Source organism: Ranitomeya variabilis, chromosome 5 (genome assembly GCF_051348905.1).
Source record: "Ranitomeya variabilis isolate aRanVar5 chromosome 5, aRanVar5.hap1, whole genome shotgun sequence".
NCBI lineage: Eukaryota > Metazoa > Chordata > Amphibia > Anura > Dendrobatidae > Ranitomeya > Ranitomeya variabilis.
Window position 1 is genome coordinate 195,419,440 of NC_135236.1, and position 24,271 is coordinate 195,443,710.

The 24,271-nt window shown below is 41.5% G+C and overlaps 1 protein-coding gene across 1 annotated transcript in view; it reads left to right on the forward strand.

Moving 5' to 3' along the window:
- The window catches only part of FAM227B (family with sequence similarity 227 member B), a 1,130,503-nt gene that overhangs the window by 966,805 nt on the left and 139,427 nt on the right, over positions 1–24,271 (forward strand). The window contains exons 14-16 of the mRNA XM_077262735.1: positions 14,986–15,076; positions 16,763–16,837; positions 18,203–18,263. Of these exons, the coding sequence (XP_077118850.1) occupies positions 14,986–15,076; positions 16,763–16,837; positions 18,203–18,263 (227 nt within the window). The remainder of the gene's footprint in view (positions 1–14,985; positions 15,077–16,762; positions 16,838–18,202; positions 18,264–24,271) is intronic.

A 24,271-nucleotide genomic window follows, 5' to 3' on the forward strand; every position in this document is an offset into this window, starting at 1 on the left:
AGGGGAGCAGGGTTAGCTATGAAATCACCTTCATGAATAGTGAATCATGTCTAAAGGTACCGTCACACTCAGCAACTTTGCAACGAGAACGACAACAATCCGTGACGCTGCAGCGTCCTGGATAGCGATCTCGTTGTGTTTGACACGCAGCAGCGATCTGGATCCCGCTGTGCCATCGCTGGTCGGAGCTAGAAGTCCAGAACTTTATTTCGTCGCCAGGTCGGCGTGTATCGTCATGTTTGACATCAAAAGCAATGACGCCAGCAATGTTTGACATGGAGCTAACAACCAGCGAGAACGAGAAGTGAGTCGCCGTTACGTCACTGGATCGCTCCTGCATCGTTCTGGAGTTGCTGTGTTTTACTTCTCTACAGCGACTTAAACAGCGACGCTCCAGCGATCTAGTTTAGGTCGGCTCGTTGTCTATATCGCCGCAGCGTCACTGAGTGTGACAGTACCTTTAGAGAAGTTATCTGTCATTGTAATCCTGTCTTTGCTGATAAGGGGCCTTGCTGAAAATTCATCTGAAAGGATGTGTCTTAAAAAAAAAGCTCAATCAGCCACAATAAAAATTGTAAGATTACTAATTCTTTTTTTTTTGTTTAAATAAGGATTTTAATATGGAAAAAATGCCCATTTTTTAACCCCTTCCCGACATGTGACGGTATAGTACGTCACATGTCGGGACCCCCGCTTTGATGTGCGCTCCGGCGGTGAGCGCACATCAAAGTCGCGACATGTCAGCTGTTTTTTACAGCTGACATGTGCGCGCAATAGCGGCGGGTGAAATCGCGATCACCCGCCGCTATTAACTAGTTAAATGCCGCTGTCAAGCGCAGACAGCGGCATTTAACTACCGCATCCGGCCGTGCGGCCGGATATGAGCGCATCGCCGACCCCCGTCACATGATCGGGGGTCGGCGATGAGTCAGGAAGGTAACCATAGAGGTCCTTGAGACCTCTATGGTTACTGATTGCCGGTGGCTGTGAGCGCCACCCTGTGGTCGGCGCTCACAGCACACCTGCAAATCTGCTGTGTAGCAGCGATCTTATGATCACTGCTGCATAGCAGAGCCGATCGGGCTGTGCCTGCTTCTAGCCTCCCATGGAGGCTATAGAAGCATGGCAAAAGTAAAAAAAAAAAGTTTTTAAAAATGTGAAAAAAATAAAAAAAATATAAAAGTTTAAATCACCCCCCTTTCGCCCCAATCAAAATAAATCAATAAAAAAAAAACCCAACCTACACATATTTGGTATCGCCGCGTTCAGAATCGCCCGATCTATCAATAAAAAAAAAGCATTAACCTGATCGCTAAATGGCGTAATGAGAAAAAAATTCGAAACGCCAGATTTACGTTTTTTTGGTCGCCACGACATTGCATTAAAATGCAATAACGGGCGATCAAAAGAACGTATCTACACCAAAATGCTATCATTAAAAACGCCAGCTCGGCACGCAAAAAATAAGCCCTCACCTGACCCCAGATCACGAAAAATGGAGACGCTACGAGTATCGGAAAATGGCGCAATTTTGTTTTGTTTTGTTTTTTGCAAAGTTTGGAATTTTTTTTCACCACTTAGGTGAAAAATAACCTAGTCATGTTAGGTGTCTATAAACTCGTAGTGACCTGGAGAATCATAATGGCAGGTCAGTTTTAGCATTTAGTGAACCTAGCAAAATAGGCAAGCAAAAAACAAGTGTGGGATTGCACTTTTTTTGCAATTTCACTGCACTTGGAATTTTTTTCCCGTTTTCTAGTACACGACATGCTAAAACCAATGATGTCGTTCAAAAGTACAACTCGTCCCGCAAAAAATAAGCCCTCACATGGCCAAATTGACGGAAAAATAAAAAAGTTATGGCTCTGGGAAGGAGGGTAGCGAAAAACGAAAATGGAAAAACGGAAAAAGCTCCGGGGGTGAAGGGGTTAAACTGTATGCAGCACAAAAACCTGATTATAGTAATAGTCCATTAATCATGATAGCTTCACTTTAAAGTTGATTTTTAATTTGATCTAAAGAAGTGTACCGCTCCTCTGCCTTCTGGCGTCCTGTATTCTGGGGGAGACATAACACTTCTGATAATTGATAGTTCAGATCAGCGGCGCGGTTGAACTGCAGGTCTAAACTTTGTCCAGCAAGGAGCATGCAAGCGCTTGCTCTTTGCCCAGAAAAATGTCAACCTCTTGTAGACTGCAGAGGTATCAGGTAACCTTAGCAGTGAGCTGGAAATTATAAATTAAAAATCCCTACATTTTTGAAAATAAAGAGAATTTTTAAAAAGTAGTAAACTGCAAAGTTGCTTGTAATTACAACCCCACTAATTTAATGAGATGAGACAACCAATTAATAGGTCCAGCTTTCAACCAGTTCATTGCACCATATGTTTAGCATAGTAAGCTTCTAACAAATAAAATACATTTTCTAAATTTAGAAATATGCTGTAGTTCTGAACAGTGAAGTGGTATAAAATTAAATCAAGCAATATCAATTTATTCATTTAACTGCTGGAAAATGTTCCTTAATGAGATCAACCTGTGCTGGCATCAATGTGAAACTCTTTAAAGTTCATTCATCAGTTACAATGTAGCACTAGCTATGCTTGCCGTGATGGATAAGTCAATATGCCTGCAACCATGCAAATTGTGTTATAAGCATGACTGCCTGCCAGCACGTGCCAACATACATTATAATCTCCTGAACGTTTTACCAAAAGGTTTTTATTGTGTATTGAAAAGAAAATTGAGAGAAGAAAATTAAATAATGTTGTAAAATGTGGAACTTTTTGGTTATCTACTGTTTATATAATTCATTAGGCATTTAGTAGTTGTGTTGTATAATAAACACTCTTACCATCTGTTTGGAATGTGGCCCTTGCTTTTTGCTGTTATGTATATTATTTCATTATTCATTCATGCTGCATTCCTGTTAATGGTCTTACTTAATTTAAGGAAAATTGAAGCAGCAATATTGTAAAAAAAAGTTTTACATGTTATTCTATATATATTGTTCTAATTAGTTCAGCCTGTGTCATATTAAAGGGGTATTCCCATCTCCAAGTTTCTATCCCCATATGTAGTGGGTGTAATAATAATAATAATAATAGTAAATACCTCCAATTATAAATGTAGTTTAGTTTTTCTGATTTGGTATGTTGCATACCCCATGTGCAAGGCATTGCAGTAGCTTAGGTATCTATCACTACAACCACTCATAGGGCTCACTCACAAGAGCGTATAAATCGGACAAGTGCAATGCGAGAAAACATCACATTGCACTCTGACCAATGCTATTAAATGAGTCAGTGCTCATCTGCGAGTTTTTCATAAGCTCTAATCGGACTGCTGTGAGTGGATGCAAGAATAGGATCACATATGACAATGCAAGTCAATGGGTGGGAGAAAGAAATCAGATGGCACATGGGCCATGCTTTTACCACCCGATTTTTATGCACACATCTCAAAGGAAACCCGACATTTCATCAGCTAAATACAGTAAATTCACAGCCCAAACGGGCAGAAAAGATAGAATAGATATATAGAATAGATAGGATAGATGTCCTGAAAATATTCACAAGAACTCTACATATAATAAACTAGCTCCCTTTAGTGCCTTTCATGTGGCACTAAAGGGCGTTTATGTTATGATCTGGTGGCCTAAGAGCAGCATGGGATGTACTCTGGAGAAGGTGGTACCTGTACTGACTGCAGACCCTGAACTTAACACCGCAACTAGAAGTAGCCGTGGAATGTACCTTTCACTCCCTAGACATCTCGACACAGCCGGAGGACTAATTAACCCTAGAGATAGAAACGGAAAAACTATCTTGCCTCAGAGAAAATCCCCAAAGGATAGACAGCCCCCCACAAATATTGACTGTGAGAGGAGAGGGATAAAACATACACAGACTGAAATCAGAATTTAGCAAAGGAGGCCACTTCTAGCTAAATAGAAAGGATAGGACAGAGTACTATGAGGTCAGTATTAAAACACTAGAAAATATCCACCACAGAAAATACAAAATCTCCACATCTAACTAAAGATATGGAGGGTATATCTGCATCTCCAGAGATACCAGCTTGGCTAAACAAATCCTTATACAGACCAAGCTGGACTAGACAAAAACATGGAAAAGAACTGAACAATAAGGCCCACAGCATGTGGACAGCAAAAAATCAAGGCCAGAACTTATCTTTGTTGAAATGAACAGCAAAGCAGAAGAGACCAGGCAGGGATGTGAATCCTCCAGGAACAATGGACAACTGGCACTGACTAAAGGGTCAAGCAAGCCTAAATAGCCCAGTCAGAATTACAAAAAGTGGACACACCTGATGAATGCTGCAATCCAGAGACAGCAGCACTACCACTTATAACCCCCGGAGGGAGCCCAAGAGCAGAATTCACAACAGTACCCCTCCCTTGAGGAGGGGTCACCGAACCCTCACCAGAGCCCCCAGGTCGATCCGGACGAGCCAAATGAAAGGCAAAAACCAAATCCTCAGCATGAACATCGGAGGCAACAACCCAAGAATTATCCTCCTGGCCATAACCCTTCCATTTGACAAGATACTGAAGCTTCCGCCTCGAAAAACGAGAATCCAAAATCTTCTCAACCACATACTCCAACTCCCCATCAATCAACACCGGGGCAGGAGGATCAACAGAGGGAACAACGGGCACCACATATTTCCGCAACAACGATCTATGAAAAACTTTATGGATGGAAAAAGAGGCTGGAAGGGCCAAACGAAAAGACACTGGATTGATAATCTCAGAAATCCTATAAGGGCCAATAAACCGAGGCTTAAACTTAGGGGAAGAAACCTTCATAGGAACATGACGGGAAGACAACCAGACCAAATCCCCAACCTGAAGCCGAGAACCAATACACCGACGACGGTTAGCAAAACGCTGAGCCCCCTCCTGAGACAACACCAAATTGTCAACAACATGAGCCCAAATTTGCTGCAACCTGTCAACCACAGAGTCCACCCCAGGACAATCAGAAGGCTCAACCTGCCCTGAAGAAAAACGAGGATGAAAACCAGAGTTACAAAAGAAGGGTGAAACCAAGGTCATCCTGATCAGCAGACACAAAGCATCTCAAATAAGTTTCCAAAGTCTGATTAGTTCGCTCAGTTTGGCCATTTGTCTGAGGATGAAATGCAGAAGAAAAAGACAAATCAATGCCCAGCCTAGCACAAAAGGCCCGCCAAAACCTAGAAACAAACTGGGAACCTCTATCGGACACAATATTCTCCGGAATGCCATGCAAACGAACCACATGCTGAAAAAACAACGGAACCAAATCAGAAGAGGAAGGCAATTTAGGCAAAGGTACCAAATGAACCATCTTAGAAAACCGGTCACAAACCACCCAGATAACCGACATCATCTGGGAAACCGGAAGATCCGAAATAAAATCCATAGAAATATGCGTCCAAGGCCTCTCAGGGACCGGCAAAGGCAAAAGCAACCCACTAGCGCGGGAACAGCAAGGCTTGGCCCGCACACAAGTCCCACAGGACTGCACAAAAGAACGCACATCCCGTGACAAAGAAGGCCACCAAAAGGACCTACCAACCAATTCTCTGGTCCCAAAGATCCCAGGATGACCAGCCAACACAGAACAATGAACCTCAGAAATCACTTTACCAGTCCATCTGTCAGGAACAAACAGTTTCCCCACTGGACAGCGGTCAGGTTTATCAGCCTGAAATTCCTGAAGAACCCATCGTAAATCAGGGGAGATGGCAGAAAGAATCACCCCTTCCTTCAGAATGCCGACCGGCTCAAGAACCCCAGGAGAATCAGGCAAAAAGCTCCTAGAGAGGGCATCAGCCTTAACATTCTTAGAACCCGGAAGATACGAGACCACAAAATCAAAACGGGAGAAAAACAGGGACCATCGGGCATGTCTAGGATTCAGCCGCTTGGTGGACTCGAGGTAAATCAGATTCTTATGATCGGTCAAGACCACAATACGATGCTTGGCCCCTTCAAGCCAATGTCGCCACTCCTCAAATGCCCACTTCATAGCCAACAACTCACGATTGCCAACATCATAATTGCGTTCCGCAGGCGAAAATTTTCGAGAAAAGAAGGCACACGGTTTCATCAAGGAACCATCAGAATTCCTCAGAGACAAAACGGCCCCTGCCCCAATCTCAGAAGCGTCAACCTCAACCTGAAATGGAAGGGAGACATCCGGCTGACGCAACACAGGGGCAGAAGTAAATCGGCGTTTAAGTTCCTGAAAGGCAGAAACAGCCGCAGAGGACCAATTCGTCACATCAGCGCCTTTCTTCGTCAAATCGGTCAGGGGTTTAACCACACTGGAGAAGTTGGCAATGAAACGGCAATAAAAATTAGCAAAGCCCAAAAATTTCTGAAGGCCCTTCACGGATGTGGGCTGGATCCAATCATGAATGGCCTGAACCTTAACCGGATCCATTTCTATAGATGAGGGAGAAAAAATGAAGCCCAAAAAAGAAATCTTCTGTACTCCAAAGAGGCACTTAGACCCCTTCACAAACAAGGCATTATCACGAAGGATCTGAAATACCATCCTGACTTGTTTCACATGAGACTCCCAATCATCTGAAAAAATCAAAATATCATCCAAATATACAATCATGAATTTATCAAGATAATTCCGAAATATATCATGCATGAAGGACTGAAACACAGATGGAGCATTAGAGAGTCCGAATGGCATCACAAGGTATTCAAAATGGCCTTCGGGCGTATTAAACGCAGTTTTCCATTCGTCACCCTGCTTAATACGAACAAGATTATATGCCCCTCGAAGGTCAATCTTAGTAAACCAACTAGCCCCCTTAATCCTAGCAAACAGATCAGAAAGCAAAGGCAAAGGGTATTGGAATTTGACCGTGATCTTATTCAAGAGGCGATAATCAATACAGGGTCTCAAGGAGCCATCCTTCTTGGCAACAAAAAAAAAACCTGCTCCCAATGGTGAAGAAGATGGCCGAATATGCCCCTTCTCCAAAGACTCCTTTACATAGCTCCGCATGGCGGTATGTTCTGGCACAGACAGGTTGAAAAGTCGGCCCTTGGGAAACTTACAACCTGGAATCAAGTCAATAGCACAATCACAGTCCCTATGCGGTGGAAGGGAACTGGACTTGGGCTCATCGAATACATCCTGGAAATCTGACAAAAACTCAGGAATTTCAGAAGAGGGGGAGGAGGCAATTGACATCAAAGGAACGTCACCATGAACCCCCTGACAACCCCAACTAGTCACAGACATAGATTTCCAATCTAATACCGGATTATGCACCTGTAACCATGGGAAACCCAGCACAATAGCATCATGCAAATTATGCAACACCAGAAAACGACAATCTTCCTGATGGTCTGGCGCCATGCACATGGTCAGCTGTGTCCAAAACTGAGGTTTATTTTTAGCCAACGGTGTAGCATCAATGCCCCTCAAAGGAATAGGACTCTGTAAAGGCTGTAAGGGGAAACCACAACGTCTGGCAAATTCTAAGTCCATTAAGTTTAGAGCGGCACCTGAATCCACAAATGCCATGACAGAAAATGACGATAATGAGCAGATCAGGGTCACAGATAACAGAAATTTAGGTTGTACAGTACTGATGGTGACAAAACTAGCGATTCTCTTGGTACGCTTAGGGCAATCAGAAATAACATGAGCAGAATCGCCGCAGTAAAAACACAACCTATTCTGACGTCTGAATCCTTGTCGTTCAGCTCTAGACACAATCCTATCACAATTCATAGGCTCAGGACTCCGCTCGGAAGACAATGCCATAGTGTGCACAACTCTGCGCTCGTGCAAGCGCCGATCAATCTGAATGGCCAGAGACATAGAATCACTCAGACCAGCAGGCGTGGGGAACCCCACCATAACATCCTTAACGGATTCAGAAAGACCCTTTCTGAAAATTGCCGCCAAGGCATCCTCATTCCATTTAGTCAGCGCAGACCATTTTCTAAATTTCTGGCAATATGATTCTGCCGCTTCTTGACCCTGACACAGGGCCAACAAGGTCTTCTCAGCATGATCCACTGAATTAGGTTCATCATACAATAACCCAAGCGCCTGAAAAAAGGTGTCTATATTAAGCAAAGCCGGATTCCCAGGTTCCAGGGCAAATGCCCAATCCTGGGGGTCACCACGCAGCAGAGATATAACAATTTTAACCTGCTGGATGGAATCACCAGATGAACGGGTTTTCAGAGCAAAAAACAGTTTACAGTTATTTTTAAAGCTCAAAAATTTGGACCTGTCCCCAAAAAAACAAATCAGGAGTTGGAATTCTAGGCTCTAGAACCAGAGTCTGAATGATATAATCGGAAATACCCTGTACTCTAGCAGCAAGTTGATCCACACGAGAAGCCAATCCCTGAACATCCATGTGTTATGACCCCAATGGCAGAGGGTCTCAGGAATAAAAACCAAGTCTGCAAACACAAAAAACCAGCTCATAGGGCAGTGGTAACTGGGCTGACCATATATCTAATCCTAGCACCACAAATAGAAGTAGCCGGGGAACGTGCCTACGTTGGTTCTAGACGTCTCGCGCCAGCCGGAGAACTAACTAACCCTAGAAGGGAAAAGAAAGACCTTTCTTGCCTCCAGAGAAAAGACCCCAAAAGTTGGATACAAGCCCCCAACAAATAATAACGGTGAGGTAAGAGGAAAAGACAAACATAAGAATGAGCTAGGTATTTAGCAAAGAGAGGCCCACTAGCTAATAGCAGAATATAGTAAGATGACTTATATGGTCAGCAAAAACCCTATTAAAATATCCACGCTGGATATTCAAGAACCCCCGAACCGTCTAACGGCCGGGGGGAGAACACCAGCCCCCTAGAGCTTCCAGCAAAGTCAGAAATCACATTTAGTACAGGCTGGACAAAAATAGAAGCAAAGCAAGTAACTAAAAAAACAAAGAAGCAGGACTTAATTTTTGCAAGAGCCAGGACCAGCAGACAGGAGCAACAAAAGGATCTGATAACAACGATGCCAGGCACTGGACTAAGGATCCAGGAAGTTTATATAGCGACACCCCTGGACTAACGACCCAGGTGAGTGCCAAACTGAAGAAAGACAATCCCAGAGTCATATCACTAGTGACCACAAGAGGGAGCCAAAAAGTCTAATTCACAACACCATGCCAGTGCCAAACTCCTGAGCCACCCAGAGGTAAAGAGGGAAAGAAAAAAAAACACAACAGACTACAGAAAAAAAAGGCTCAGCACTTTCCTTCCCTTCTTCTGAGATGCGGTTAACTCATTGTTGGCCAGTTGTACTGTTATGATCTGGTGGCCTAAGAGCAGCATGGGATGTACTCTGGAGAAGGTGGTACCTGTACTGACCACAGACCCTGAACTTAACACCGCAACTAGAAGTAGCCGTGGAATGTACCTATCACTCCCTAGACATCTCGACACAGCCGGAGGACTAATTACCCCAGAGATAGAAGCGGGAAAACTATCTTGCCTCAGAGAAAATCCCCAAAGTATAGACAGCCCCCCACAAATATTGACTGTGAGAGGAGAGGGGAAAAACATACACAGACTGAAATCAGAATTTAGCAAAGGAGGCCACTTCTAGCTAAATAGAAAGGATAGGACAGTGTACTATGCGGTTAGTATTAAAACACTAGAAAATATCCACCACAGAAAATACAAAATCTCCACATCTAACTAAAGATATGGAGGGTATATCTGCATCTCCAGAGATACCAGCTTGGCTAAACAAATCCTTATACAGACCAAGCTGGACTAGACAAAAACATGGAAAAGAACTGAACAATAAGGCCCACAGCATATGGACAGCAAAAAATCAAGGCCAGAACTTATCTTTGTTGAAATGAACAGCAAAGCAGAAGAGACCAGGCAGGGATGTGAATCCTCCAGGAACAATGGACAACTGGCACTGACTAAAGGGTCAAGCAAGCCTAAATAGCCCAGTCAGAATTACAAAAAGTGGACACACCTGATGAATGCTGCGATCCAGAGACAACAGCACTACCACTTATAACCACCGGAGGGAGCCCAAGAGCAGAATTCACAACAGTTTAGCCTTATTTAACCTATTAAATAAATAAATACAAAAATTACATAGGTTCCTCCCTATTTTTGATGACCAGCCAAGATAAAGCAGACAGCTGCGGGCTTATTATCAGGCTGGGAACGTCCCTGGTTATTGGGCCCTTCTAAGCCTACAAATACAAGCCTGCAGCCATCCCAGAATTGGTGTTTGGCCAGCTTTTTCTGATTGTCATGGTGTGGTGGCAATCGGTAATTGGTAGTTGGGGTTGATGACAGCTGTGATTTGTCAGAATTCACAGCTGCCATCAACTCCTGGGGTTAGTAATTGAGGGGTGTCTATCAGATACCCCCATTACTAACCCAGTTTTTAAAAATAAAAAGGCACACACATAGAAAATGTAAGTTTATTTGAATTAACACTCACCAAAACATTCCCTGGTTCACCAATTTATTTAGAAAAAAGCCATGAAGGTCCGGCATAGTCCACTGAATCCGCCGTAGTCCACCAATGGATACCTGAAAGACATAATGTCATGATTCTGTAGTGGAATTTCCTGGGCCAATGGGCTGCTTCCTTGTCCCTCAAGCTAGGAGGACCCTAGGCAAACCCTGTATCCCAGATTACCTCTGAAAGTGGAGATGCTGGGGCCTCATACTTTGCTATGCTCCTAAATGTACGCTGATTTGTTTCCTTCCCCACCCAGGGAGGTATGGAAGTGTATTTCTTAACACTAACCTGATAACCTGACAGACATGGGAAACAGACAGGGATAAAAGAAAACTACAATCATACAAACATTCTCACAAAATGACATAGTGGGAATCAAGGGAACATCAGTAACTATATCTCTTATTAGAGTCACCAAGTCTCGTTGCCCTCTATGAGATTCTGCGAGTCTGATGAGCAGCGTTGTTACTGACATCACTGCTGTTCAGAGACGCTGGGTCTCGTGGGAGCCGGAAACTATGATTAGTGGTGACATCAGTACCCAATTGCCTGTGAATGGCATTATCCTTACTGGTATTCACAGTTGCCGGCACCGAATTCAAGGAACGCTGGCCTACGTCGGATCTGCGTGGAAAAATTTTGGGGAATAAGTTGGTAAATGAGAGTGTATGGTTTATTTTTCTTACTTTTTATGTCTTTCTGGTATACATTTGTGGGCTACGTCAAACTCGGTGGGCTATGGCAGATTCCATAGACTAAAGTGGACCTGCATGGCATTTAAAAAAAAAAAAAAATGGTGAACCAAGTAATGTGTGGGGAGTGTTTATTCAAATAAACTTTTTTTTTCTGTGTGCGTGCGTGTCTTTTTAATTTTAAATACAGGATCAGTAATGAGGGCGTCTGATAGAGACCTCTCCATTACTAACCCCAGAGCTTGATGGCAGCTGTGATTTTTAACAAATCACAGCTGTCAGCAACCCCAACTACCATTACCCTGATTGCCACTCCACCATGGTAATTGGGAAAAGCTGGGCCAAGCGCCAGAATTGCACCAATTCTGGGGTGGCAGAGGACTTGTATTTTTAGGCTGGCTTTACCTTTAACTGGTTATCAAAAATATCATCATTTTTTGTAAATTATTCATTTATTAGGTTAAATAAGGCTCAACACCCTTTACTACAACATGAAAGGCACTAAAGGATGCAAGTTTTTTATATGTAGGAGGCTTGTGAAACTTTATATCTACAGGACATCTATATATTCTATCTATATCTGTGTATAAGATTACTTTATTAGTTTGTAAACTAACTTTAAATTACAAAGAGAATTACAGTATGTAAAAGGTGATGTTAAAAACACATTGCGTACGGACTGCTTACGCATGTTACACTGATGTCATACGGATGCTAGGTGAGAAAAATTGCTTTGCATGACACTCATATGACACTCGCATGACACTTGTCCTACTTTTCCAGATCAACATTGGACCAACTTTTTATACGCTAGTGTGACTTCAGCCTAAAAGAAGAGTCAGACAGCCATATAACTCGGACGAAGATCGCATCGCATCGCAGTGCACGGACTGGCCATTGGCTCTCCAGACCTGAGCATGACAGCTGCAAGCTGCATAGAAATACATGTTGTCACACACGGGTAAGGAGAGCAGTCAGCCAGTCCGTGCATTATGTTGCGATCCTCGTCCGATTTATACAGTCATCTGACTCTTCCCTTATAGTGCTTATAGTGACAGTTAGATAGTCAGCAGTTAGTGTTTGTAACCATGAATGCCTAAGCTACTGCAATGCCCTGCACATGGGGTAAGCAATATAGCGAATCAAAAGAATCATACTACATTTCTAATTGGAGGTGAGGTATTTGCTAATATTATTGTTATTACACCTACTACATATTGGGATAGAACCTTGGAAATAACAAATTGTGACAATACCCCTTTAAGTCACTCTCATTTTTTGTTATAAAAGAAGATAAAAGAAACAATGAAGAAGATTAACTAACTGGTTCCTCCTCCTCTCACCTTCCCCTTACTGTTGGGGTTCCTCAAGGATCAGTCCTAGGCCCCCTCCTCTTCTCTTTGTATACTGCCCCTATTGGACAAACAATCAGTAGATTTGGTTTCCAGTACCATCTCTATGCTGACGACACCCAATTATACACCTCTTCTCCTGCTTTCACTCCGACCTTCTTAGAAAACACCAGTGATTGTCTTACCGCTGTCTCTAACATCATGTCCTCCCTCTATCTGAAACTGAACCTGTCAAAAACTGAACTCCTCGTGTTCTCTCCCTCTACTAACCTACCTTTGCCTGACATTGCCATCTCCGTGTGTGGTTCCACCATTACTCCAAAGCAACATGCCCGCTGCCTTGGGGTTATCCTTGATTCCGAGCTTTCATTCACCCCCCACATCCGATCACTGGCTCGCTCTTCTTATTTGCATCTCAAAAACATTTCTAGAATTTGCCCTTTTCTTACTTTCGACTCTGCAAAAACTCTTACTGTTTCTCTTATTCATTCCCGTCTGGACTATTGTAACTCTCTACTAATCGGCCTCCCTCTTACCAAACTCTCCCCGCTCCAATCTGTCCTGAATGCTGCTGCCAGGATCATATTCCTCACCAACCGTTACACCGATGCCTCTACCTTCTGCCAGTCATTACACTGGCTACCCATCCACTCCAGAATCCAGTACAAAACTACTACCCTCATCCACAAAGCACTCCATGGCTCAGCACCACCCTACATCTCCTCTCTGGTCTCAGTCTACCACCCTACCCGTGCCCTCCGCTCCGCTAATGACCTCAGGTTAGCATCCTCAATAATCAGAACCTCCCACTCCCGTCTCCAAGACTTTACACGCGCTGCGCCGATTCTTTGGAATGCACTACCTAGGTTAATACGATTAATCCCCAATCCCCACAGTTTTAAGCGTGCCCTAAAAACGCATTTGTTCAGACTGGCCTACCGCCTCAACGCATTAACCTAACTATCCCTGTGTGGCCTATTAAAAATAGAAAAAAAACAAAACACATAATCAGGTTCCTTGCATCGTGTTCTCATACACTTTATGCAGTAAATAGCACTCTGTGTCTGTACTGCTACATACTTAGGCAGTTAACTGGTTCATGCAGCTTTACATGAACACCCGAGCCTTACACTATGGCTGGTCCAAATAACTAAAGCAATTGTTAGCATCCACCTCTCGTGTCTCCCCTTTTCCTCATAGTTTGTAAGATTGCGAGCAGGGCCCTCATTCCTCCTGGTATCTATTTTGAACTGTGATTTCTGTTATGCTGTAATGTCTATTGTCTGTACAAGTCCCCTCTATAAGTTGTAAAGCGCTGCGGAATATGTTGGCGCTATATAAATAAAAATTATTATTATTATTATAAGCAAAATGTGGGCTAAAGTGAGCCAGAATTCTGGCATTCATGATTTGCGCCACAATCTTTATTTTCTTTTTTAGAATTGTAAGCTTTGTTTTTTGTTTTGTTTTTTTTAACAAAAAACAAACATCAGAGATTTTTTAACCTTAAAGTATCAGTTATAAAATATTGACCCCTTTGTGATCACCAATACATCTTTTTACTGACCTGTGATATAAGAGATTTGCATCCCCCCGACGGGTGACAATCTTATAGCTGTCATCTGCACACTATGGCTAACAACTTGCTGCATCAGCCATGATCAATGTTGGCACTGATGCTGGTCATTTAAGCCCTTAATTGCTGCTGTCAATAGTGACTATAGCATCAATATGGTTAACAGAGTGTGTGGGCTCTCTCTTTAACCACATTGTCACGCTGAGATCTTGATCGTGTGTGTGTGTGCCATGGAAGTTTACTGCCAAATAACTGCCTTAGAGTCTGCCCGCTATAGCTGCCTGTTCAGCAGTTATAAAAAATTTAGGTGGTAAAAATAAACTTTTTCATTCCTGTCATGCCATTTTGCATTAATTCTTGAAAATCACCTGAAGGGCTAATGAACTATCTAAAAGCAATTTTAATACGTTGAGGGGTGCGGTTTTTAAAATGGTATCACTTTTGGGGGTTTCCAATATTGAGGACCCCCAAAGTCACTTCAAAACTGATAGGCCCCTATTACAGATGGGCGAACCCGAACATGGACTTCACCGGGAACTCCGTTTTACTGTTTGGGTTTGGCACCCCGAACCCTGGGTGCTTCTTGCGCTGTCATCTATCTGCATGATAGAGCGAGAAAAGCCAGTGGCTTTGATCTATTAGATGCGCCAATTCTGGCTCTTTGCCCATCTATTCCCACTTGACCTGTGGCGGAGGCAAATGGAGTTCATATTTGTGGGGTTGATGTCACCTTTGTATTGTCTGGTGACATAAAGCCCATGGATTAGTAATGGAGAGGCATCCATTCCATACAGTAATTTAGATTCACAATCTTGGGTCACTGTTAAAAATAAAAAGTAAAAAGAAATGTTACATTTCCTTGACTTGTTTATACTACGCCTGTGGGTCCAACCTATGAAGACATCATTAAGGAAACTCAGAGCGCTAGAACGAGTTTACAACAGGATTACGACATGTGAGTACCTTTCTCTTACTAGGAGGTGTTTGCAGACAAGTGTGCTTCTGTTACATTGTGCTATACTGTGGTAAGTGCTTGTGTGTTACATTTGTAAAATGAATACTAATAACGTTATATGTGGATATTCATCTTTATTTTTGCTCTTTTTTTTCTAATAGTGCCTTTTTATACTTGTGCCTTATGCATTGTTCAATTTGTGTCCTTTTTTAAAGTTACGTTTACTTCGTCTCATCTGTGCTTTTTTATGCAACATTATGTGTAGATTTGGATATCTAGATTTTATGGCCTAATTTATCGTTTGCAACTTTTCGAAAGGTCCCAATTTTTGTTGCGCCGTTGTACGCTAAGTACCCTACTGAAGTAGAAAATCAGTTTTCTTTTGCTTTTTCTCTTGCAAAGTTGGTGACAAACATTCATTTTAAGGCTTTTTATAAGGATGGTGAGACTTTTTACTCTAATGAAGTGCAAAACAAATCATAATAGCAATAAATCACCATTGTATTAGGGCATTGTGTTAGGGCAGTGAGAATCTGGAATTGCTTGCCTGAGGAGGTGGTGATGGCGAACTCAGTTGAGGGGTTCAAGAGAGGCCTGGATGTCTTCCTGGAGCAGAACAATATTGTATCATACAATTATTAGGTTCTGTAGAAGGACGTAGATCTGGGGATTTATTATGATGGAATATAGGCTGAACTGGATGGACAAATGTCTTTTTTCGGCCTTACTAACTATGTAACTATGTAACTATGTATTTGCACACAAAATTCATCAAATATTATCTGTATTTTGTGAATCTGGTGCAAAATTTGCCAGCACAAAAAAAAAGAGTTAAATTACGACTGCAATAAAGCTACTAGTGATGAATAAGAGCAATACAGCTAATTGTTCTCAATAAGAGTCTTACAGTAATGAATTTCCCACACATTTGTAGGCTACCACTATGGATTCAGTGTTGATGTGCTAGCTAAATGTATTTAATAAGCCACCTGCTTTTCTAAACATGCCACTTAGGCCTCATTCACATGTCAGGTTTTTTTTAAGTTCGAGAAAAAAGATTTGCATTTCATCAGTGATTTTCATCAGAGTTTGGTCAGATTTTTTAGTTTTTCACTGATGAGAGAAGACAAAGTTTCTCCACCTTCTCCTGTCAGTCAGTGAAAAACAGACAGCACACGGATGGCATGCGAGTGCAGTCAGATTTTTGCACTGACCCATAGACTTGCATTGACAATTTTGATCCGACATTCAGATCAACATCGCACATGTCTCTGCCATTTTGCATGGGCCACTCAGTCCGAAGAAAAAGTCTGACGTGAACAAACTGACATACAGTGCAAATTAATTGGGACAAAGCAAAAAAATAAAATGTTATAATGCACTGTTACATACTGATTCTGAAAATTACCTTTTTCCACTGGCTAGTTGACCAAGATTTATTTATTATATATTAAAACTGGTTTGAATCACTGACTGGTAACCAACTTACGATTTTACTTAAAAAATGCTTTGTCCCAATTAATTTGCACAGCACTGTAGGTACAAGTGAAATCCATAACAAAATGAATAGCATTCACACGTGAAAAACTGACGTGTGAATGTGTTCTAATACATACTAATAGAGATGGGTATACTTAGAAATAACAAATATTAACTTAATGAAGAACATGTTTTTTCTATTCTTAGATTAGAGACAAAAACTGAAAAAGAACTGGCAGAAATTCAGCAGCAGAATGTGAATGTGAAGTACAAAATTGAGAAGTAAGTCATGGTGTGCAATGATGTGGAAGACTTAAAAATCAGTCCAATGAATTAAAAGTGCTTCATTTCTTTTTTAGATATCATGGAGGAATACAAAAAATTATTGCAAATGTTAACCTACCTTTTAGCCCTTCATGTCCTTTGACGTACTAATACATCATTGTCGGGGTAGGGGTTTCCCTTCTTTGATGTATGGTACATCATGGCGATCGTACATGGCACAGGATCTGTGCCCGCGTGATCACCACAGGGAGCTCAGTTTATATGATAGCTGGGCACCAGCTGTTACAGCCAGGAGTGGTGTCCGCACCGCCCTTGGCTGTTTGACTCCTGTGGTAGATCCTGCGCCCTGCTTGTGCTTGTCATGCCAGCGCCACTCAGCAGCCAGCAAATTAAAAGGTCACCTATACAGGGCAGCAGTACCTCACTGGTTAAATACCACTTCGCCAAAATCAAGCGTCATTTATATCCTTAGAAAAGGACTTGCTATATATACATATGATTAATATATTAAGCGACTATATGAGTAAGACTCGGGAGAGTCGAAACGTCATACTATTTCGGTCGCTTACTATATATTTGTCATTTGTTCCTATGTGATGTTCATGATTAATAAAATGACACTATTTGGCATATATAATCATTAGAGTGTGCAGTGTCTTCTAACAATATTTGGTTTCTAGGACTCTTATAGTCCATGACACCAGCACTTCGCTCTAGTTGACTGAGTGCACACCAATATACCCTATCCACTACAATGTACAGGCACTACAGAAGCTGTTTTAACCCCTTCACCCCATTTTACACACATTTTACAATACTGGAATGAATTGTGAAATGACTTGTAATGTGATATGTCATTAATGATGATACTAGAATTCAAGTTTCACCAGAATATAATCTCGATCCTGTATTCTTTATAACTCTATTATGATCACATTAATCACATTAATCTTTAGAATTCAGTAGCAATATTGTAAGGACCCAGGCTTTGCACCTCTTAAATGGTAAACCACACCAATAACACAAAACCAAAAAGAAAAATGGAACATGCAAACACCTAATCCACACAGTCAGGGTATGCGTTGCTTTTTCAGTCACTGATCTAACTTGAATCTAGTGATGCCACAAATCATCCTAATGGGTTCCTTTTAACTTCACCACTCACCAGAAGCCAATGTAATCATCCATATCTGACTCGAGTGGATAAATCCAATAGATAGCAGTCAATTTTAAAAATGTAGGCCAATTTGTTTCTGTGTAGCTTTGGATAATATAAAATAAAAGAAGCATTATCCTATGAAGGGCTTTTCATACCAATATAAATAATTAATATGTTATTGTTCTGCTATTTATTCTTTATAGAATGAAACAAGAACTGTCACGTGGTGTAAAGCTGAATAGCACACTTCTTTTGGAGAGATTGGTATGCTGAGAATTTTTAAATGTTTTCCTAACAGTAACATGATTTCTAGCCACAGCTGTGAAGAATAATATGTCATACAGTATATCATATGTAAAATAATGATGTTAATCCTTGAAGGTAAAATACTGTGCAAACGTTTTAGGAAGGTGTGAAGAAAATGCTGAAAATTAAAAATACTTTAATAAATACATGTTTTAATAGCTAATTTTTATCATTTCACAAAATGGAAAGTGAATAAACAAAAAGAAATCTAAATAAAATCAATATTTGATATGATTACCCTTTGCCTTACAAACAGCATCAATTCTAGTAAACAATTATACCAAACAGGTGATAGTAATCATCATTTTCATATGTAGGTTAATGTGAATAGTGTAAACTTTTCTGTCCAATGATAACAAACGTATTCTTGGAGTACTACAATTTTTCTGGCTAACACGGCACCACAATAAATTTGTTATTGTACATCATCACATGTAGGTTGAAGCACAGTCATCAACTGAAACAAAAACATCTGTGTAAGAGGCATAGACATGGGTGCGGTACAGCCAAACTGTGCTAATACGGTGAGGTTCTAGAAGACAGTTCTTGTCACAGGTCATACACCATGGGAAGACTGAAAACACCAAGACATGAGGTAGTTATTCTGAATCAGGAAAGTCTCTTCTAGTCAAAGATTTCAAACAGACTGAGCTGTCCAAGGTCTTTTAAAGAATAACCAATACATGGCCAATTTTGAGGACAATAGATGCAGTGGTCAGCCAAGGAAACTTAGTGCAACAGATGAAAGACACATCATGTTTTTCTTCGATTCAAAATTGGAAGATGTCCAGCAGTGACATTAGTTCAGAACTGGTAACAAACAGTGTGATACCGCTATACCCATCTACTGTTTGGAAAAGTCTGGCCAGAAGTGGTCTCCATGGAAAATTGCAGTCAAAAAGCCATATCCTTTACATGGAGACAAGGCCAAACTATGCAAAAAACATAGGAACTGGTATGCAGAATAATGGCAGTAATTGATCTGGACTGATGAGTCAAAATTGAAATATTTAGCTCTAATAGACAGACGTTTGTTTGCCAAATGGCTGAAGAGTAGTTCAATAATGAGTGTCTGTGTGCAGCAGGACAATGACTGGAAACATACAGTCAATGTCATTTAGTTCTACTGTATCTTCAGTGTAAAGAAGTGATTATATGGCCGCTACAAATCCCTGTTCCCAAGATCGAGTCTGTCATTAAATGAAGCGACAGAAGGATTTGCACAGCCCTATATCCACAGAAGATTTGTGGTTAGTTCTCCAACATGTTTGGAACAACCTCCCAGCCAAGCTTCTTCAAAAAGGCAAAGGGGAGTCATATCAAATATTGATTTTGCTTTGTATTTCTCTTTTGTTTATGCTCTTTCAAATTTGTTAATTGATACAAATAAACTATTAGCACTTCTATTTTTTTTTTCAAAATTATTTTTATTTGGGGAATTTTACAATATAGGGGATAATGGATTAGGAAAGTAATGAAGGGAAAGGAAGGAATCCATACAAAGGAAAAGAGGAAAATGGTTAGGGAGGAAGAGGAGAGAAGGAAAATGAAGGGAAATGAAGATCATATTAACATAGTTGCACCACAACAATATATCAAGTGCAAAAACAACATAATATAGAGTATAGATTAAAAATATTCTGGCAAAGTAATAAGACATCAAATAAAGAGGCTTTTCTTGCTTGGAGAAAAAATTACGTTCCAATAGGACCATTTGGAATTATATTTAGGTAGAGAGTTATTCCTTAAAGCTAAGGACATTTCAAAGGAGTTATGAGAGAACATAATATCAATTATATCAGAAATAGAGGGAGTATCCATCGATTTCCACTTTGATGCAATACAGGTTTTTGAAACAAAAAATATGTAAAGAAACTAATTTTTTGAGATAGGTCATCAGCTTCCAGAAAAATGAGAGCCAATTGGGGAGAAATTTTGACGGGAGACTCATTTATTTTATTCAATGGTAAAGACTAGGGTTGAGCGAAACGGATCGTTCATTTTCATAAGTCGCCGACTTTTGGCAAAGTCGGCGTCTCATGAAACCGAGCCGATCCCTGTGTGGGGTCTGCCATGCGGTACGCGACTTTCGCGCCAAAGTCGCGTTTCAATGACGCTAAAAGCGCCATTTCTCAGCCAATGAAGGTGGACGCAGAGTGTGGGCAGCGTGATGACATAGATGTCAGTCCCTACCATCTTAGAGAAGGGCATTGCAGTGATTGGCTTGCTTTCTGCGGCGTCACAAGGGCTATAAAGGGGCGTTCCCGCCGACCGCCATCTTACTGCTGCTGATCTGAGCGTAGGGAGAGGTTGCTGCCGCTTCTTCAGAAGCAGGGATAGTGATAGGCAGGGTACATAAAGCTGCAAACTGCTTGTGCTGTAGCGATTTCCACTGTCCAACACCACCTTTTGATTGCAGGGACAGTGGAAGCTACATTTTTTTTTCCTCAGCGCTGTAGCTCATTGGGCTGCCCTAGAAGGCTCCCTGACCCTGATAGCTGCGTTGCTGTGCCTGTGTGTACGCCGCTGTGCAAACCAACTGCTTTTTTCAAAGCACAAATCCTGTTTTTCCTTCCTTTCTGCACAGCTATCTTGTGTGTTTGTCCACACTTTTGTGTGCAGCAGTCCTTTTTATAGCTGCCTGCCATACTTTTCTGAGATAACTGCAGGGAGATAAATATTGGCAAGTCTGCCTCCGATCCATTGCTGTGTGTGGTATCTGTCTCTCATTGTGTGCCACCGAAAACACTGTGTAATACTTGGCCATTTTTTTGGGGGGGGGGTACATTCTCCCTTTTCCAAAAAAAAAATTAGTGGGAGATAAATATTGGCAAGTCTGCCTCCGTGCCATTGCTGTGTGTGGTATCTGTCTCTCATTGTGTGCCACCGAAAACACTGTGTAATACTTGGCCCTTTTTTTTTTTTTGCTAAATTCTCCCTTTTCCCCAAAAAAATTAGTGGGAGATAAATATTGGCAAGTCTGCCTCCGTGCCATTGCTGTGTGTGGCATCTGTCTGTCATTGTGTGGCACCGAAAACACTGTGTAATACTTGGCCATTTTTTTTTTTTGGGTACACTCTCCCTTTTCCAAAAAAAAAATTAGTGGGAGATAAATATTGGCAAGTCTGCCTCCGTGCCATTGCTGTGTGTGGCATCTGTCTGTCATTGTGTGGCACTGAAAACACTGTGTAATACTTGGCCATTTTTTTTTTTTTTTTGGGTACATTCTCCCTTTTCCAAAAAAAAAATTAGTGGGAGATAAATATTGGCAAGTCTGCCTCCGTGCCATTGCTGTGTGTGGTATCTGTCTCTCATTGTGTGCCACCGAAAACACTGTGTAATACTTGGCCCTTTTTTTTTTTTTGCTAAATTCTCCCTTTTCCCCAAAAAAATTAGTGGGAGATAAATATTGGCAAGTCTGCCTCCGTGCCATTGCTGTGTGTGGCATCTGTCTGTCATTGTGTGGCACCGAAAACACTGTGTAATACTTGGCCATTTTTTTTTTTTTGGGTACATTCTCCCTTTTCCAAAAAAAAAATTAGTGGGAGATAAATATTGGCAAGTCTGCCTCCGTGCCATTGCTGTGTGTGGTATCTGTCTCTCATTGTGTGCCACCGAAAACACTGTGTAATACTTGGCCATTTTTTTTTTTTTGTTGCTAAATTCTCCCTTTTCCCAAAAAAAAATTAGTGGGAGATAAATATTGGCAAGTCTGCCTCCGTGCCATTGCTGTGTGTGGCATCTGTCTGTCATTCTGTGGCACCGAAAACACCGTGTAATAATTGGCCATTTTTTTTTTTTGGGGGTGTACATTCTCCCTTTTCCAAAAAAAAAATTAGTGGGAGATAAATATTGGCAAGTCTGCCTCCGTGCCATTGCTGTGTGTGGTATCTGTCTCTCATTGTGTGCCACCGAAAACACTGTGTAATACTTGGCCATTTTTTTTTTTTTTGCTAAATTCTCCCTTTTCCCCAAAAAAAATTAGTGGGAGATAAATATTGGTAAGTCTGCCTCCGTGCCATTGCTGTGTGTGGCATCTGTCTGTCATTCTGTGGCACCGAAAACACTGTGTAATACTTGGCCATTTTTTTTTTGGGGGGGGTACATTCTCCCTTTTCCAAAAAAAAAATTAGTGGGAGATAAATATTGGCAAGTCTGCCTCCATGCCATTGCTGTGTGTGGCATCTGTCTGTCATTGTGTGGCACCGAAAACACTGTGTAATAATTGGCCTTTTTTTGGGGGGGGGGGTACATTCTCCCTTTTCCAAAAAAAAAATTAGTGGGAGATAAATATTGGCAAGTCTGCCTCCGTGCCATTGCTGTGTGTGGCATCTGTCTGTCATTGTGTGGAACCGAAAACACTGTGTAATACTTGGCCATTTTTTTTTGGGGGGGTACATTCTCCCTTTTCCAAAAAAAAAATTAGTGGGAGATAAATATTGGCAAGTCTGCCTCCGTGCCATTGCTGTGTGTGGTATCTGTCTCTCATTGTGTGCCACCGAAAACACTGTGTAATACTTGGCCATTTTTTTTTTTTTGCTAAATTCTCCCTTTTCCAAAAAAAAAATTAGTGGGAGATAAATATTGGCAAGTCTGCCTCCGTGCCATTGCTGTGTGTGGCATCTGTCTGTCATTGTGTGGCACCGAAAACACTGTGTAATACTTGGCCTTTTTTTGGGGGGGGGTACATTCTCCCTTTTCCAAAAAAAAATTAGTGGGAGATAAATATTGGCAAGTCTGCCTCCGTGCCATTGCTGTGTGTGGCATCTGTCTGTCATTGTGTGGCACCGAAAACACTGTGTAATACTTGGCCATTTTTTTTTTGGGGGGGTACATTCTCCCTTTTCCAAAAAAAAAATTAGTGGGAGATAAATATTGGCAAGTCTGCCTCCGTGCCATTGCTGTGTGTGGTATCTGTCTCTCATTGTGTGCCACCGAAAACACTGTGTAATACTTGGCCCTTTTTTTTTTTTTTGCTAAATTCTCCCTTTTCCAAAAAAAAAATTAGTGGGAGATAAATATTGGCAAGTCTGCCTCCGTGCCATTGCTGTGTGTGGTATCTGTCTCTCATTGTGTGCCACCGAAAACACTGTGTAATACTTGGCCCTTTTTTTTTTTTTTGCTAAATTCTCCCTTTTCCAAAAAAAAAATTAGTGGGAGATAAATATTGGCAAGTCTGCCTCCGTGCCATTGCTGTGTGTGGCATCTGTCTGTCATTGTGTGGCACCGAAAACACTGTGTAATACTTGGCCATTTTTTTTTTTGGGGGGGGGGTACATTCTCCCTTTTCCCAAAAAAAAATTAGTGGGAGATAAATATTGGCAAGTCTGCCTCCGTGCCATTGCTGTGTGTGGTATCTGTCTCTCATTGTGTGCCACCGAAAACACTGTGTAATACTTGGCCATTTTTTTTTTTTTGGGGGTACATTCTCCCTTTTCCCCAAAACAAATTAGTGGAAGATAAATATTGGCAAGTCTGCCTCCGTGCCATTGCTGTGTGTGGCATCTGTCTCTCATTGTGTGCCACCGAAAACCAGTGTGTGATACTTGGCCATTTTTTTTGTTTTTGGGGACATTCTCCCTTTTCTAAAAAAAATAGTTAGTGGGAGATAAATATTGGCAAGTCTGCCTCCGTGCCATTGCTGTGTGTGGTATCTGTCTCTCATTGTGTGCCACCGAAAACACTGTGTAATACTGGGCCTTTTTTTGGGGGGGGTAAATTCTCCCTTTTAAAAAAAAATAATTAGTGGGAGATAAATATTGGCAAGTCTGCTTGAGTGCTGCTCCTGTGTGTGCCATATGTCTCAAATTATTGGGGCACAGAAAGCCTAGTGTGTAACATTGGGCCTGATTTTCCTTTCAGTGTCAGGCACCTATAAAGGTATATACACTCACTGGCCACTTTATTAGGTACACCATGCTAGTAACGGGTTGGACCCCTTTTGCCTTCAGAACTGCCTCAATTCT